This window comes from Colius striatus, chromosome W, assembly GCF_028858725.1.
Source record: "Colius striatus isolate bColStr4 chromosome W, bColStr4.1.hap1, whole genome shotgun sequence".
Classification (NCBI taxonomy): domain Eukaryota; kingdom Metazoa; phylum Chordata; class Aves; order Coliiformes; family Coliidae; genus Colius; species Colius striatus.
The window spans coordinates 6,185,208-6,202,377 of NC_084789.1; the positions used below are offsets into that span (position 1 = coordinate 6,185,208).

General features: G+C 43.7%; 1 protein-coding gene across 8 annotated transcripts in view; it reads right to left on the bottom strand.

The window, feature by feature from the left end:
- The window catches only part of LOC133628520 (ubiquitin-associated protein 2-like), a 135,153-nt gene that overhangs the window by 93,008 nt on the left and 24,975 nt on the right, over positions 1–17,170 (bottom strand). For all 8 annotated transcript variants that reach the window (XM_062016801.1, XM_062016798.1, XM_062016797.1 and 5 more), the window contains exon 2: positions 2,074–2,213. In XM_062016801.1, the coding sequence (XP_061872785.1) occupies positions 2,074–2,172 (99 nt within the window). In that variant the 5' untranslated portion in view covers positions 2,173–2,213. The remainder of the gene's footprint in view (positions 1–2,073; positions 2,214–17,170) is intronic.

The window sequence follows — 17,170 nt, forward strand, 5'->3', positions numbered from 1 at the left end:
ACAAAAAGTGGTTTTTTTTTCCCAGCAAGAGGCTCTTCTTTAATTTTAAGGCACCATTGTTACATGTAACATTGTAGTATTCTATGAAAAAAATATAAGTTTTGGTAAGGAAATAATGTCATCTTAAGACACCTAAGACTTTACTCAGCCTTAGAAGACATATTATCTTTGCAGGATAAGAGTGAAGGAAATTTTTAACTAACAACTTCAAACTACCAGAGAACAGAAGTGGGCAGAACACAAAATAAAGCAACAGTAATAGGCCCACATCTTACAATAAAATAGTATATTTATTATCCAGAAGCAATGGAAAATAACTGCAATGTGTTTTCTTCAATAACTTACATGATATTATGCAATATTATGACAATGAAATCTTCATTTGGGAAAGCAACATGATTCTGCATTCAGAAAAATTAATCAGTGGTGATTAAACAGTAAAATCCCACACATTTATGTCGATCAGTAAAGCCTGACTAAGCAGGAAGGTCGATCTGATATCTAAACAAGAAAAAAAAATCATATAGTGCACTAAAACATAATTGCTGTATATTAAATAATCATCTTCTCTACTGAATTGACCAAACCAGTACCTATTATGCAAGAAGTACAGTAAGTGGACAAAACACAGACAAAAGGTCTGTAAGATTTAATGCTTAAAAACAATGAGTCACATAGGTTGGAAAAGTCCTCCAGCAATACTCCCACTGAGAGCAAGTCCCATCAAAGGAGCTGCTTGGGGCCAGTCAGAGATCCCACAACCTCTCTAATCCATGATTGTGTTCATGGTAAACTTTCTCTTTTTCTCCTTTTAACAGCAGGAATTGCCAGTCTTCCAATTTGTGCCATTGTCTCTCTAAGAAGAGTCTGGCTTTACCTTTTCTATACCATTTCATGTGGTATCTGAACAAAAGATACAATCTTCCCTTGCCTTCTGAAGACAACTCCAGTTTCCTTAGCCCTCACTTATTCATCCTGTGCTCCAGCCTCTCAACCACCTTCAGAGCTCTTTGCTGGACTTGGCTCCTATCTGACAATATCTGTCTTGTGCCAGGGAATCCAAAATTGGGCAGAATACACCACTGCTGTCTTGCAAATGTCAACAGAAGGGGAAACCATCACTTCTGTCAACCTGCTTACTATACTCTCGTATCCTTACTTGTAATAAAACAAAATCAAACTCAACTTCATCTGTTGGAAGTCACTTTCTAAATCCACACATTATCATGAATCATCACTATGCAAAGTGCTGCAATACAATGAGAAAAGGGCTTGAGCTCGCATAATGAACACTGAACAAAACAGAACAAGAGCCCCTCTATGTTAGAAATCAGCCTAGAAAACAATAAAAGACTATTTCCCAGAGGAGCACCTCAAGACTGATGCACTTTCTGCCAGCAGAGAACTGAGGCAATTCTTGAATTGAGTCCAATTTTGAGAAGTACCTAAAAGAATAGAGTTGCTAAAAGCAGAGATGTTTTGCACTCTCTGTAATTCAGAAAAGCACAACTTCGCTACTCTGCTGCTGAGAATCAAGACAATGGGGCCAATCTCTCACAGACACTGGAAACAATTTTAGTCTGCTAGCAGCCAACCATCTTCATTTTACTTTGTGAGGAAGTTGCACAAGAAGTTTAGGATTTTGAGACTTACAGATAGGTTGAATCATGCTGTAGAACACAGTATGCATCTAATGAGGCTTTTACCACCCACCCAAATTCCTCTATCGACCAGAAATCTTCTAGTAACAAGCAGAAGGGTTGGCATATATGGAAGAGCTGAAATCCAAGGACACTGAAGTTACAGGACAGAAATCCTGACATAGGCATAGAACTCCTCACCGATGAAAAACATTTCTGAAGAATACAAAGTTCCTTTAGAGACAAGAATATATGGACAGATTAATAATGTGCTGGATTACTGAGTAATTGGAGAGATATCAAACATACTCTTCCAAAATTGACCGTCATTTTTCCTCCCGTCAGTTTTTCTCAGTTTTAATGACTTAGGGAAGAAATGTGTATCATGATATGCTCACTTTCAACTCAAAAAAGATTATACAGTATCACATACCTGTACTGCTTGTTTCTGTGATTGCGTTGGCTGAGTGGTTGAAATTTGTATTTTGGCCCAAGTACCCCGGGAACGTTCACTGCCCACGGAAGTCATCATTTACAGTATATACAAAACAACGTATGTACAAAATAGAAAATCTGAAAGAAATAAAATTATTTTTTTGAAGAGCATGAGTTAAGGCAGGGTACTGATTCAATACCCAGATAAAAACCAAATGCAGTAACTTGAACTCTTCCTGCCTTTACCACTTAAAGAAACTCCAGAGAAAGCCATTTTAATACACTATTTTTGGATTTATCATAGTTTTTACAGTAAAGGGGGAAATGCACTACATAAAAAACACTTTTTGTCAGTTGATTTGGATCTGTCTAGATCTATACTTCCAGGTGACATCAAAATCTCACATCTTTTCCCAGTTACTTAACATACAGACTTTTTTATCTGCTACTCTGCTGAAATTTCAGCTCCAGCTATATCACTCTTACTTTTCTGCAATATCTGCCTGTCTTGTTTTGATGTCTGGAAATTAACTACTCAGAACACTAACACAAAAATCCCATTCACAAATTAGGTAGCCCCTTTCTTCCCTATTATCATTCCTGCACAAATACAGAGATCATGGCCAACATCCACTCTACTTCTCACCTCTCATTTATAAGAGAAATTATCATGTTTACCTTTAAATCCAGCGTCTGTGGCTAGTATATTTTGTTTGTTTTCCCTTATACTTGCAGAACTGATTTACAAAACTACTCTGCTTTAAATATACCTTTGCTGTATGGCAACAAAGAAACCCCAAATCCCATATGCACGTCACTGCTATCCTGTTTCTGGCAGTCAGCTTTCATTCTCATTTATCCTCTCACATTAAAATTACTTTGAAACAAGAAATTTATTGTTCCGCCTGTGTTTGTACACCATCTAACACAAGGCTAATTGACAAGTATAGTTTATAGGACTTCCTGTGTGTCCTACTCTAGGTGGTCCTGCTCTGGCAAGGGGGTTGAACTAGATCTTTCAAGATCTCCCAGCCCTTGAGATTCTGTGAAAGAGAGGTCTCAACTGGTCACAACAGTCACAGTCAACTATCTGGTTTCTGTCCTCATGACACTGGGAAGTGAAACTGCAAATATAGAGAACTAAGGACAACCTGAAAATGGTGCATCTGGGCAGAAGGAGAGGTGCAAGCAAGCAGCAAAGCACTTTTACTGCAATCCCAATGTATGAACGTGCCTCAGCAGGGCAGCAGCTTTGGTGCAAGGTGGTCAGCACCAAGTTCAACGTACAATAATGCTCAGATGTGTGAGAAACAAAACAAACTTTCTCGCGAAAGACTCAGGTCAGACTCTGCAGTGAAACACTTTTATTAAGCGTTCTTGCAAGAGCGGGTGTCCTAGCTAGTAGGCACACCCAATGGGTACAACATTTGGCTTTTTATTCCCTATCCCGGCTGCAAGGTCCCCCCCTTGTTTCCCCATTGATTAGGTACTCCAAGATTTACAACTTCTCGAGGTGCCTAAAATCCTCCTCAGAGGATGTCTGGTTTTTGTATCTTATCGTGGATTCCCCCACAATCCTAAGATTTAAACTCTAATTACAAACAAACAGATAACAGTCTCATGGTTAGTCCACTGATTTACACTACACAGAGGCAGATAACAGTCATGGTTAATCCACTGATTTATATTACACAGAGGCAGACAGCTGTCAAAATTCCTTGTCTTAATTTCTTTCGGATTCTGCAAAAGCAACATCAATATTTCTCACAGATGAAAACTGAGCAACCTGCTGCACTTGCATGGATGAGGACATGTTCACTACCCAATCACTCACTAGCACAAGTAATAAGTAACGCAACAATTCCATTTACAATGAGATGGTTCAGTTTAAACATCAATTCATGATGCCCGAGAGCCTCATCTAGAATTAAAAAAAAGATAATTAACCCCATTATATCCTCTCAATCTCTTCCTCAGTTTAGAAATACATTTTTGTCAACCAAAATTGAACTCTTCACATTGAAATTCTCTATGTGCAAGTTAAAGTACTTTATCATAGAATCATAGAATGGTGGGGTTGGAGAGGACCTATATAGATCATCTAGTCCAACTTCCCTGCAGAAGCAGGTCAACCTGGATCAGGTCACATAGGAACATGTCCAGGCGCGTCTTAAAGACCTTCAAGGAAGGAGACTCCACAACCCCTCTGGGCAGCCTGTGCCACTGCTCTGTCACCCTCACAGTAAAATAGTTTTTTCTTATATTGAAGTGGAACTTTTTGTGTTCCAGCTTCATCCCATTACCCTTTGTCCTGTCGCTAGCTACAACAGAAAAAATAGATGTCCCAACCTCCTGACACCCACCATTTAGATATTTGTAAATATTAATAAGATCGCCCCTCATTCTTCACTTTTCTAGACTAAACAGCCCCAGTTCCTGCAGCTTTTCCTTGTATGAAAGATGTTCTAGTCCCCTAATCAACTTGGTGGCCCTGCGCTGGACTCTCTCCAGAAGTTCTCTGTCCCTCTTGAGCTGAGGAGCCCAGAAATCATCACAGTACTCCAGATGAGGCCTCACCAGGGCAGAGGAGAGGGGGAGAACCACCTCCCTCGACCTGCTGGCCACACTCTTCTTGATGAATCCCAGGATGCCATTGGCCTTCTTGGCCACAAGGGCATATTGCTGGCTCATGTTTAGTTTATTATCAATCAGGACTCCCAGGTCTGTCTCTGCAGAGCTGCTCTTCAGCAGTTCAACCCCCAGCCTGTACTGGTGCATGGGGCTGTTCCTTCCCAGATGCAGGACTCTGCACTTGTCCTTGTTGAATCTCACGAGGTTCCTCTCTGCCCAACTCTCAAGCTGGTCGAGATCCCACTGGATGGCAGCACAGCCTTTTGGGGAATCAGCCAGTCCTCCCAGTTTGGTGTCATCAGTGAACTTGCTGAGGGTTCCTCTCAGTCCCCTCATCCAGTTCGTTGATGAAGATGTTGAACAAGACTGGCCTCAGAACCGATCCCTGTGGATCTCCACTGGCCACAGACTTCCAACTCAGTTCTGTGCCATTGATCACCACCCTCTGGGCTCTGTCATTCAGCCAGCTCTTGATCCACCTTACTGTCCACTCATCCAAGCCACACTGCTTGAGCTTTCTGATGAGGATGTTATGGGAGACAGTGTCAAAAGCCTTGCTGAAGTCAAGGTAGATGACATTCACTGCTCTCCCCTCATCTAGCCAAGTGGTTATGCACTCATAGAAGGCTATCAGGTTGGTCAAACAGGATTTCCCCTTGGTGAATCCATGTTGACTCCCCCGATAACCATCTTTTCCTTCATATGTTTAGTGACAACATTCAGAATGAGTTGTTCCATCACCTTTCCAGGGATGGAGGTGAGGCTGACCGGCCTATAGTTTCCTGGGTCATCCTTCCTGCCCTTTTTGAAGACTGGAGTGACATTGGCCTTTCTCCAGTCCTCAGGCACTTCGCCTGTCCTCCATGATTGTTCAAAAATGATAGAGGCTTAGCAATCATATCAGCCAGCTCCCTCAGCACTCTAGGATGCATTCCATCAGGACCCATTGACTTATGAGCCTTAAGCTTGGCCAACAAGTCTTTAATCTCTTCCTCATTCACCCAGGGCAAGTCCTCTGCTGTCCTGGCCATCCTCTTATCCTTGCTGGACTGTGCTTCCCGAGGGCCGGCCTTGGCCATTAAAGACTGAAGCAAAGAAGGCATTCAGTAGTTCGGCCTCTCTGCATCCTCGGTCACCAGGGCACCCTCAGTGTTTAGCAGAGGGCCCACATTCCCTCTCGTCATCCTTCTGCTGCTGATGTACCTGAAAAACACCTTATTACTGTCCTTAACCTCCCTGGCTAAATTTAATTCTAGAAGGGCTCTAGCCTTCCTAATTGCACCTCTGCATGCCCTGGCAATGTTCCTATAGTCTTCCCATGAAGCCAGCCCCTGTTTCCACCTCTCATAAATGTCTGCTTTCTGCCTGAGTTGTCCCAGCAGATCCTTGCTCATCCATGGAGGCCTCCTACCTCCTTTTCCTCCTTTCTTGCGCGTTGGGACACAGTGATCCTGGGCTTGGAGGAAGTGGTACTTGAAGATTGACCATCTCTCTTGGGCACTTCTACCATCTAGAATCATATCCCATGAGATCCATCCAAGTAGGTGTTTGAAGAGGCTCGCTGTCACATATTTAACAAGAAAAGGCATGCCTTTACCAGGAACTGACTGTAGTATGAGCTGAACTCTGCTTCTGCAGCTTTATGAATACATTCGCCAAAGTCAATCTGTCTCCCAGGCTCTTAAGGCAGTCTAAGTTTGTTGTCTTCTAACACACACAGATCTTCACAGCATTGCACTTGATCCCCACTCTAAGTCAGATACAGACAGAAGTTACTCAAACTTGTGACATGTTCTATGGAAAGTAAAAGATTAAGTAGACATGGGAACACTCTGAACAACAAGTTTAATGATTTTTGCCAACTATTTAGTTGTCGTTGTCCACTGATATTTTAAACATGTTAACAGTCTTTTGTTGAGTTTGCAGTAGATATTACTTCCGCTCTTTGTGTTGAAATCTGATATTGACAGTTTCTAAAGTAAAAAACTTTACATTTACGTAGATTAATAATGACCTTGGGTTGATTTTTGTTGTGCCATTTTCAATTATCAGCCCATTATGATTCAAACCTAGCCCAATGAAAGAAGAAAAGTCCTGAGCAGAGAACATGACAGAGAGCACTAGCCTCTCTGAAAGACAGGCTAATAGTTTCAAATAGGATTGTCTGGAATTAAGCCACTGTGATTTAAGATACGTTAAGAAATTCCAACTCCACTGGGTCTCAATTCTGAGTTAACGTCATGTACCTAGAAATTCTGACATACATTTCAATGTTATTTTTTCTAATTTCACCAAAGCTACTCAAAATATTGCAATCCATATTTTGGACATGACAGCAGTAAATTTATATTAAAACAAAGAGATTTCTGTTTGTAAAGCATATGCTGAGCTATAGTCTCTATTTCAGATAGTCAGGCAACTTATGGTACCTGCAGAGGATTGTGTTTTTCCTCCCACTCCTAACATGTATTTTACAGTCTCTGTGCCACAGCTCTTTAAGTCACGTTTGTGTCTCAGGGTGGAAGGATATTTTAAGGAAGGCAGGCATCCAAACATTTGAAACACTGGCTGCTGGTAGGAACAGAGCCAAACAACCTGAACAGGATAATGGGATCTTTGAAGACCCTCATCTTGCTGACAGTGCAGTCTGCAAGCAGCACAATTTGGCAACGAGTCCTAAGCAGAAAACCAACAAAGGTGAGAGTCTCTTCCTGGAAACAGTATGGACTTATAGTTGTTTCAGACAAGTGTGGAAACACACCATTAGTTTGCCATTCCCCATCAAGCCAACACATACATGTTATAATCCACTTCACACACAATCCAGTGCTCTTAAAAGTACAAATAGCAGCTTGATATAAAAAGAGCTTTCAAAATAAAGCTATTGGCTCCTGCTATCTACAGGCAGCGTCCAGACACAGCAACCCACCCAGTCCCAGCCCGCACGGACAGCTGAAGGGCTCTGCTCCACTGCCAATAGGGCACTGATCAAGGAAACATCACAGCTCCCTGGCACGGGCATTCCTTCACCACACCAGGCTGAAGCTTCACATCCTACCACACTTACCCTTCAGAGTAATGAAGGAACAGGCAGAAGGGAGGTAGACAGCCACTGCCTTCAAATTACAGTAGTGGCTACAATTTTGAGCATTAAGTGGGATATTATTAATAAATAAGATAGGGCTGAACAAGAACAACATTTCCTTGCTTACAGAGCAGCTTCTTATTCTCTCACATTCCTCATATTTAAGTCTGTTTAGCAGGCTGTTGTCATAGCAATGAGTAGGATATCCAAACAAATCAATTTTAACTGTAGATCAAATGAGGAAAGAAGATTTGAGACTGGAAGACAACTCTTCATTAAAATCTGTTTAATAAAGATAAAAATATTCAGACAACCAGATGTTTCTGTTTCCATGTCAGAGTCTGGCTCAGTGCAAAAGTCCCTCATCAGCAGTCAATACTTGACCTTCTAGACACATTGCAACTCTAGTAAGTAGACAAAACAGCTGATAGATACACATTAACTGAAACAGATACCCAGAACACTAGTAAAAAAGGAGGAAAAGGCATTAATGAAAAAGGTTGGACTTCCCCAAACTCTTGTGTGGTCATACTTTCCTTCATGATGTTGTGATTTAACCCCAGTCAGAAACTAAGCACCACAGGATGCTTGCTTACTCCTCTCCACCTGGTGGAATGGGGAGAACTCAAAACAAGTAAAATGTGGTCTAAAAACTGGATAATAAATGAAATAAAAATTAAAATAATAATAGTAATGAAAAGGAAGATGAGGAAAATAAAACCCAAGAAACAGATGAGTGATGCCCAATGCAACTGCTTACCATCTACTGACCAATGTCTGAGCAGCAGTCCGCCCTTCCCCACCAACTCCCCCCCCTTTCTATACTGGCCACGACATCCTTTGATTTGTAATAGTCCTTTGGCTAGTTTGGGTCAGCTGTCGATGTTCTGTCTCCTCCCAATTTCTTGTGCCCCTCCAGCCTTCTTGGTGGCAGGGTACGAAAAGCTAAAAAATCCTTGATTTAATATAACCACTACTTACCAAAAACTAAAAACATGACTGTGTTATCAATATTGTTCCCATACTAAATCCAAAACACAGCCCTATACCAGCTACTAGGGAGAAAATCAACTCTGTCCCAGCCAAAACCAGGATACATGACAGGAAAAAAAGCAGCGTAACACTGCTGTAAAATCTTTTTTTTCACTGATAGAATCTAGAACTTCCAGAGGAAGGTAATCTTAGCTTCTACTTTAAAATCAAAAGAAACCCCAAATAAAAATGTTTACAAAATCCTTGATCGCTAGTTAAGAAAATTGTTGAGTTCAAGTATGTCTAGCTTCAAGCTTTAAAGATTTCAATTTCAGCATTTTGTCAGAAAGTAAATAATCAGACTTAAAGGTAAAGCAACAGAGATATTTAAAAGAAAAATCATCCCAAATATCAATGTTTTGTCTGTTTCAGTGTTTCTGTCTGTACAGAAAGTTTAGCCCAAGGACCTAAACTAAACGTCCATGCATCCACCCAGACAGAGTTGGTTAGTAGAGATGCTTCAGTCCAGGTGGAGTGAAGGAAGTGTTTAGGACGCTTAGGGACCTATGCTTCTGAAGTAGCCATGTGTCATAGGTGCCCTCAAGTTCAAGAACTGCAGCACCTAGTGAAAGAGATGCAGGAAACTGTGAGTAGGCTCTGTAGTATTAGAGGGGCAGAGGTGTAGAAAGACAGAGGCTTCCACAATCAGGTGCAAGCCTCCAGTGAATCTAATAAGCCTTGGACCCTGGTAACAAAAAAAAGGACAAAGGCTCATCTTCAAAGCTCTCCTTCCAGAGTGCCCACTACAAATAACTATGAGGCACTAATGACGAGGGACTTCGCCAAGCAAGCTCCAAAAGGCAAAAACCCAGCAAACAACTCGCCAAACAATCCATCAGTTGCTCCACCTGCAACAGGTAATGGGCACTGTAGAAAGAAGCCACGGGTGCTTCTTGTGGGTGACTCACTGCTAAGGGGCACTGAGAGACCCATCTGTGGAGTGGATAGGGAGTCACGAGAGGTGCTGCCTGCCAGGAGCCATGGTCAGCGATGTGGCTGAGAGAGTGCCACAGCTCATCAGGGATGCAGGCTACTACCCCTTACTTGTGTTCCATGTAGATATGAATGATGTCATGAAGCATGACATCTCCAGGATCCAGAAGGATTTTAAAACCTTGAGGGAGCAAGTAAAAGGTAGGGGGGCTCAGGTTATTTACTCCTCCATCATGTTCAATAAAGGGGGAGTCTGCAATGGAAAAATCAGCCAAGTGAACTCCTGGTTGAGAGGCTGGTGCTGGCAGGAAGGCTTTGGATTCTATGACAACCGATCCTTCCTTGGGGACTACAGCTTGATAGAACAAGATGGGGTTAATCTCTCTCATAAGGGAACTGCAATATTTGGGAGTAGGCTAGCAAACTTAATAAAGAGGTCTTTAAACTAAGGGACTTGGGGGGTGGGGGAAGAAGCAAAATAGAACAAGCTGTTCCCTCTAGCTGGGAAACAGGGCAGGACAGGGAATGCAATCATAACTGCCCTTCATCCGGACAATGTGCTGAGATGCAGAAGGCTGACCACCCTGAGAAAGAGTCAAACCGGGGAGGATCCTCCTGCACCTGTCCAGGGAAACCTTTCTGTTTGAGTAAGCCCCTGCGCTGCCTCTACACCAATGCACGCAGCCTGGGGAATAAGCAGAAGGAACTGGAGATGTGGGTGTGGACATGGTTGGACAGCTGCCATGACTGGAGGACAGCAATGGAGGGTTATGTATTGTTCAGGAAAGACAGACTGACAAGGTGAGGAGGTGGAGTTGCTGTCCATATGAGGGAATAATTAATGTGTACTGAACTGTGCATGGGTGGGGATGAAGAGCGGGTAGAGTGCTTATGGTTAAAATTAATGGGGAGGGCAAGGCAAGTGATATTGTTGTAGGAGTTTGCTACAGGCCACGTGATCAGGAGAAAGAAGTAGATGAGGCCTTCTACGAACAGCTGAGAGCTGCCTCAGTCAAAATCCCTGGTCCTCATGGAAGACTTCAACCATCCTGATATTTCCTGGGATAGCCACACAGCCAAGCACATTCAGTCCAGGAGATTCCTACAGATTATTGACGAAAACTTCCTGTCGCAGGTGATCGAGGGACCAACGAGGAGGGGTGTGCTGCTGGACCTACTACTGCTGACGAATAAGGAGGGTCTGGTTGGGGATGTGAAGGTTGGAGGCAACCTCGGCTGCAGTGACCATGAGATGGTAGAGTTCAAGATCCTATGTGGAAGAGGGAGAACACAAAGCAGGACCATGACCCTGGATTTCAGGCGAGCCGACTTCGGCCTCTTCAAATATCTACTTGGACGGATCTCATGGGATATGATTCTAGATGGTAGAAGTGCCCAAGAGAGCTGGTCAATCTTAAAGCATCACTTCCTCCAAGCCCAGGATCACTGTGTCCCAACGCACAAGAAATGAGGAAAAGGAGGTAGGAGGCCTCCATGGATGAGCAAGGATCTGCTGGGACAACTCAGGCAGAAAGCAGACATCTATGAGAGCTGGAAACAGGGGCTGGCTTCTTGGGAAAGGTATAGGAACATTGCCAGGGCATGCAGGGGTGCAACTAGGAAGGCTAGAGCCCTTCTAGAATTAAATTTAGCCAGGGATTTTAAGGAGAGCAATAAGGCATTTTTCAAGTACATCAGCAGCAGAAGGACGATGAGGGGGGATGTGGGCCCTCTGCTAAACACTGAGGGTGCCATGGTGAGGATGTCGAACTACTGAATGCCTTCTTTGCTTCAGTCTTTAACGGCCAAGGCCAACAAAGATAATAGGTTGGTCAGGACAGCAGAGGATTTACCCTAGGTGGATGAGGAAGAGATTAAAGACTTGTTGGCCAAGCTTAAGGCTCATAAGTCAATGGGTCCTGATGGGATGCATCCTAGAGTGCTGAGAGAGATGGCTAATATAATTGTTAAGCCTCTGTCCATCATTTTTGAAAAATCATGGAGGACAGGCGAAGTGCCTGAGGACTGGAGAAAGGCCAATATCACTCCAGTCTTCAAAAAGGGCAGGAAGGATGACCCAGGAAACTATAGGCCGGTCAACCTCACCTCCATCCCTGGAAAGGTGATGGAACAACTCATCCTGAATGATGTCATTAATCATATGAAGGAAAAAGTGGTTATCAGGGGAGTCAACATGGATTCATCAAGGGGAAATCCTGTTTGACCAGTCTGATAGCCTTCTATGAGTGCATAACCGGCTGGCTAGATGAGGGGAGAGCAGTGGATGTCATCTACCTTGACTTCAGCAAGGCTTTTGACACTGTCTCCCATAACATCCTCATCAGAAAGCTCAAGCAGTGTGGCTTGGATGAGTGGACAGTAAGGTGGATCAAGAGCTGGCTGAATGACAGAGCCCAGAGGGTGGTGATCAATGGCACAGAACTGAGTTGGAAGTCTGTGGCCAGTGGAGATCCACAGGGATCGGTTCTGGGGCCAGTCTTCAACATCTTCTGGGATGCATCAAGAAGAGTGTGGGAAGCAGGTCCAGGGAGGTTCTTCTCCCCCTCTACTCTGCCCTGGTGAGGCCTCATCTGGAGTACTGTGTCCAGTTCTGGGCTCCCCAGCTCAAGAGGGACAGGGAACTGCTGGAGAGAGTCCAGCACAGGGCCATCAATATGATCAAGGGTATGGAACATCTTTCATACAAGGAAAGACTACGGGAACTGGGGCTGTTAAGTCTGGAGAAGAGGAGAGTGAGGGGTGATCTTATTAACATTTATAAATATCTAAAGCATGGGTATCAGGAGGTTGGGACATCCCTCTTCTCTATAGTAGATAGTAACAGGACAAGGGGTAATGGGATGAAGCTGGAACACAAAAAGTTCCACTTAAACATAAGAAAAAACTATTTCACTGTGAGGATGACAGAGCAGTGGAACAGGCTGCCCAGAGGGATTGTGGAGTCTCCTTCCTTGGAGGTCTTCAAGAACCGCCTGCACATGTTCCTATGCGACCTGATCTAGGTGAACTTGCTTCTGCAGGGGAGTTGGACTAGATGATCTCTGGAGGACCCTTCCAACCCTACCATTCTATGATTCTATGATAAGAACAGATAGATTCTTGTATAATAAGCTGTCACCAGACTGGTGATGGAATGGTAACAATAATTCTAGCCCTTTTTGACTCAAAATCAGAAAAGCTAGATACACAGAATACAAATTAACTTGATGGTTGCAAGTCTCACAAGATACAGTAAATCTATTGCTGAACTTCCAGGGACAGACCACATACAACAATACCACCTGACTTTCACCAATCCTTCTGAGGTTAAATATTCACTTCCATCAACTGAATAAAACATTTGCAGTTTCAATTGTTTTCCTGAGGCAGTCTCAAAATTATTTTCTTAACTCTCTAGACAAAGAGCTATGATAAAGAAGACTCGGCAAAAGTGTCCATAAACACCATAAAAGTGTGACTGCTTTTTTATCTTCTAAACACAAAGCTACCCAGTCAAGGATTCCTCACAATCACAGGGTTGAAAAAAGGCTGCAGGACATCACCTCATGATGATATGCCTACTGTACATGTACAAGAAGTCTAGATTTTGCTGCTACAGCAGTAGCATGACATGAACAAGAGGGAAAAGAGTGGAGGAAAAAATTCTGTCTCCAAAGAAACAATGTAATGACATTTGCATCAAGTACTGTTGTCTAAAGTATTTCACCACCTTCATTCCTGCTTGAAAGGAGTGTTGATGAATTTCTGTCTGAAAGAGGCCACAGCCTGGTAACAGTGAACAACCTATGCTTTGAGAACTAATGTGCAGATTGTCCTTGAGCAGTTCTTGACTGTGAGAAAAGAAGAATGCCTACATGATAACAAGCTCGAGCAAGGCGGAGGCTGAAGCAGTATGTGAAACCGTAAGGCTTATTGCAGAAAAGTGCAGTTGGCTTTTAGAGAAAGGACCAATTAGAAGTAGTGTAAACATGCTAGCTTTGCTGCTGATTATAAAAGTCTGATGCTTGTTAGTAAAATTTGAGTTATGACCTAACCATATTGGTGTCTGTCATTTTTCTGGTAGTGCTCTCTCTGACATTTGGTGCCCAAACAGGGACCATTGACTCTTGCAGGCAAATTGCGGGCAAATTGCAGCAAGTGATGGATGGTCAGAGAATACTGGACAGAAGTTGGCATTGCGTGGCAAGTGGGCCACAGAAGCCAGGTGTGAGGTCACGACTCACTGCCTATAAGGTAGAAAATCTGCCCCCCCCAGCACCCAGGAATACTAGTTGAGGGATGGAGACTGAGGCGGCGGTGCAGTTGTTGGCTAGCATACTCTCTAATAGCGTTCTGGCAGCCAGCATGAAGAAACTCCATGAGTTGATTAAATGGGCAAGAGAGAGAGGTCATATGCAAGATATACCCTTGATCTTTAGCCCAGAAGAATGGAGAGAGGTGGGAAACCTTCTCTGAGAAGCCACTATTAGTGGCGATAAGGACAATAGTAAGATCAGTAAAGATCTAGGTCTCGTTTGGAGAGACCTCATAAATACTTTAAAAGAAATGCAAGCAGAACAGCGTGTGGCCATGGCTGCAGCCCAGGCATTAGCCGCTACACCGAAGCCAAAAGAGACAGATAGGAAGACAGACAAGCTCCTACAGGAAATATTAAAGAAATTGGAGCGACTAGACACCATCGAGACGCAACCCGTCACCGCTGAAAGCCGGCCCAGTGTGAAGCCCGTTGCTGAGCGGGGTGTGCTGCGAGGGGAAAAAAAAAAAGTTCTCCTCTACACAAGAGTTTTTACAAAGTCAAGGAGGCGAAAAGGCCCCGGACCAGAGCCCCCGTGGGAGAGCTGCTTCCCAGTCGAGCCCTGCCCACCGAGTTACCCCTTAGATAATTTGCAGAGGATGCCGATGGGAATGACGAGCGGGCGGAGTCGGGCGGGGGTGAAGTGCAGGATGATCAGGTAAGAGTGGGGGGGCATTGAATCAATCTTGCTTGCACCACTACTACATTTGGTGACCCCGACGTGATCAGCCGAATTTGTTGGATTAAGAACCCTCAGCAGAAAATCGCCTGGTTTCCTGTCTAAAAAAGGCAAGTGACCAGATTAAACCAGTATAATGGGAAAGATGATGAGGAAAGAGGAAAACCCTACTGACACCCTCCAGCATATCCTTGCTGAGAAAGGATTCAATTATGAAAGAGAGGATTTGTTAAGACTTGTAAGATGGGGACAGGAAGTAGGTTTCTTTGTCTCCCCACAGGAAGTATATGAAAAGGGACATTGGGAAAATATAGGAGATGTGTTGAATAATGCTATTGGCCCGTGTAAACATGTATCATCGATTCTACAACAGCTAGAAGCTGAGTGTGCTACAGCTGCTGCCATGAAAGCAGAAAATGCTGTACCATCTGCGTTCCCAGAAGATGCTAAAAGGTTCTTTGGAGGCGGTGACTTTATAGTACCCTCGGCTCCACCTCTAGAAGAAAATACTAAGAGATTCTTCGGAGACGATAATGTCATAATACCATCGGATCCACCTCTAGAGGAGGAGAGTATGGATGTGAGCCCACCCCTCCCCAAAACCCTCTAGAGCACCATTTCAGGACCTGAATGTGCGCATTGTTTCTCCTCCCCTCCCACCCACCCTTCACCGTCCTGCCCCGTCCCATCCTGCTGCTACCATGCCTGAAGGAGTACCTGACAGAGAACGAAAGGTACGCTTTGCCCACAATACTACGGATCTGCCATTGCCCCTGAGATCATCAACCCCCTTGTGTATCCCTCTTCCATCATCACCCCCAACGCCTAGTGAAGGGGAAGATCAACAAAGACAATTGTTACAGGAAGAATTAAATAAGGCACGGAGAAGATATGAAACGGACTTTGGCCAACGTGGAGTAACTGATAGAAAAGCAAAAAGCAACAGCTACTCAACTGTTGAAACGGATTAACGAATTAACTAAATCAGAGATTCAAGTTTCACCCCCGCAGGTGCTCAGAGACCCCTGGCCAAATGACTATGATCCGGCTGAGAAATGGAGAGGCCTCATACGTGATGCGGTAATCGAAGGAGAATTTATTCCACAAGCCTTTCTAATAACAACAGCACATAAAAAATGACAATGGACACGTTTGGATTGGAAGTTGGTAAGGGAAGGCCAGAAAGCTGTCATGCAATATGGCTTGACCAACCCATATGTTCAAACCTTATTAGATCACATTTTCGACAGTGGATTAATGACTCCATTTGACTGCTGGAAGCTAGCAGAAACCTTCCTGAAGCCCACTCAGGTATTGATATGGGAGTCTGAATGGGAAAAAAAACTCGATGTGGCAATAGTAGAAAATACGGACTTACAACTAGGAGATCCGCAGCGGTTCGTCACTGCGGATATGATGTTAGGAAAAGGACCGTTTGCTGACCCTCAGGTACAAGCCCGACTCCATGAAGCTATTTTGCAACAAACACAGACACTGGTTCGTCAAGCGTTTAAGATTGTCCCTGACATGGGGGTGCTAGTTCCCTCATACACAACCATTATACAGAAACCCAATGAACCTTTTTATGACCTTTTTAGACCATCTAAGAGCAGCTCTGGATCATATACCAAACATGTCAGCTGAAGTAAAGGCGGAAATGGGATTACACTTAGCAGTTGCTAACGCTAACCATGATTGCAAAAAGATCCTGCAGGCTCTCCCGCAGATGGCAACTTTGGTCGACGTGATAGAAGCCTGCTCTAGGGTAGGATCATCAACACATTTAGCTGAAGCAATGGCAAAAGCATTGAAACCATTAGTTCGACAGCACAAAGGAAATCGGAGGCCAAAATGCTTTAACTGTGGAAAAATGGGACATGTCAAAAATCAATGTCAGTCCAGACCATTGGTATGGACTAACAGCTCCACCAGACCATCTGAGTCTAATGGCAGATTTAATGGCAATTGTTACAGATGTGGCAAGTTTGGACTCAGAGCCACTGAGTGTCGTTCTCAAGTGGCCAGACACGCAATGCCTAAGGGAAACGGGTTAATGAGTACAAAAAGGGTGAGCACAATGACACAAAAACACCCTTCAACACCAATGGTTGCCTGGATGGCCTCAGATCAGCCACTGAAGGAAGTGCAGAAGTAGATGTGGAAACACCAGTAGATGTAACCATCCACAATACAGAGGTAACGGTTATCTCAACCAATGCTAATGGACCCCTTGGCTATGGTTTCAGTGCTCTGATTCTAGGATGGTCATCAGCCTCTCGACAGGGTATTTTTATGCTCCCCGGTGTTACTGATGCAGATTATGAAAGAAACATTGGAATAATGGTTAAAGTTTAGCAGCCACCAGTTACTGGATATAGGAGCAGACGTTACCATTTTTCCATTATCCTATTGGCCAAAAA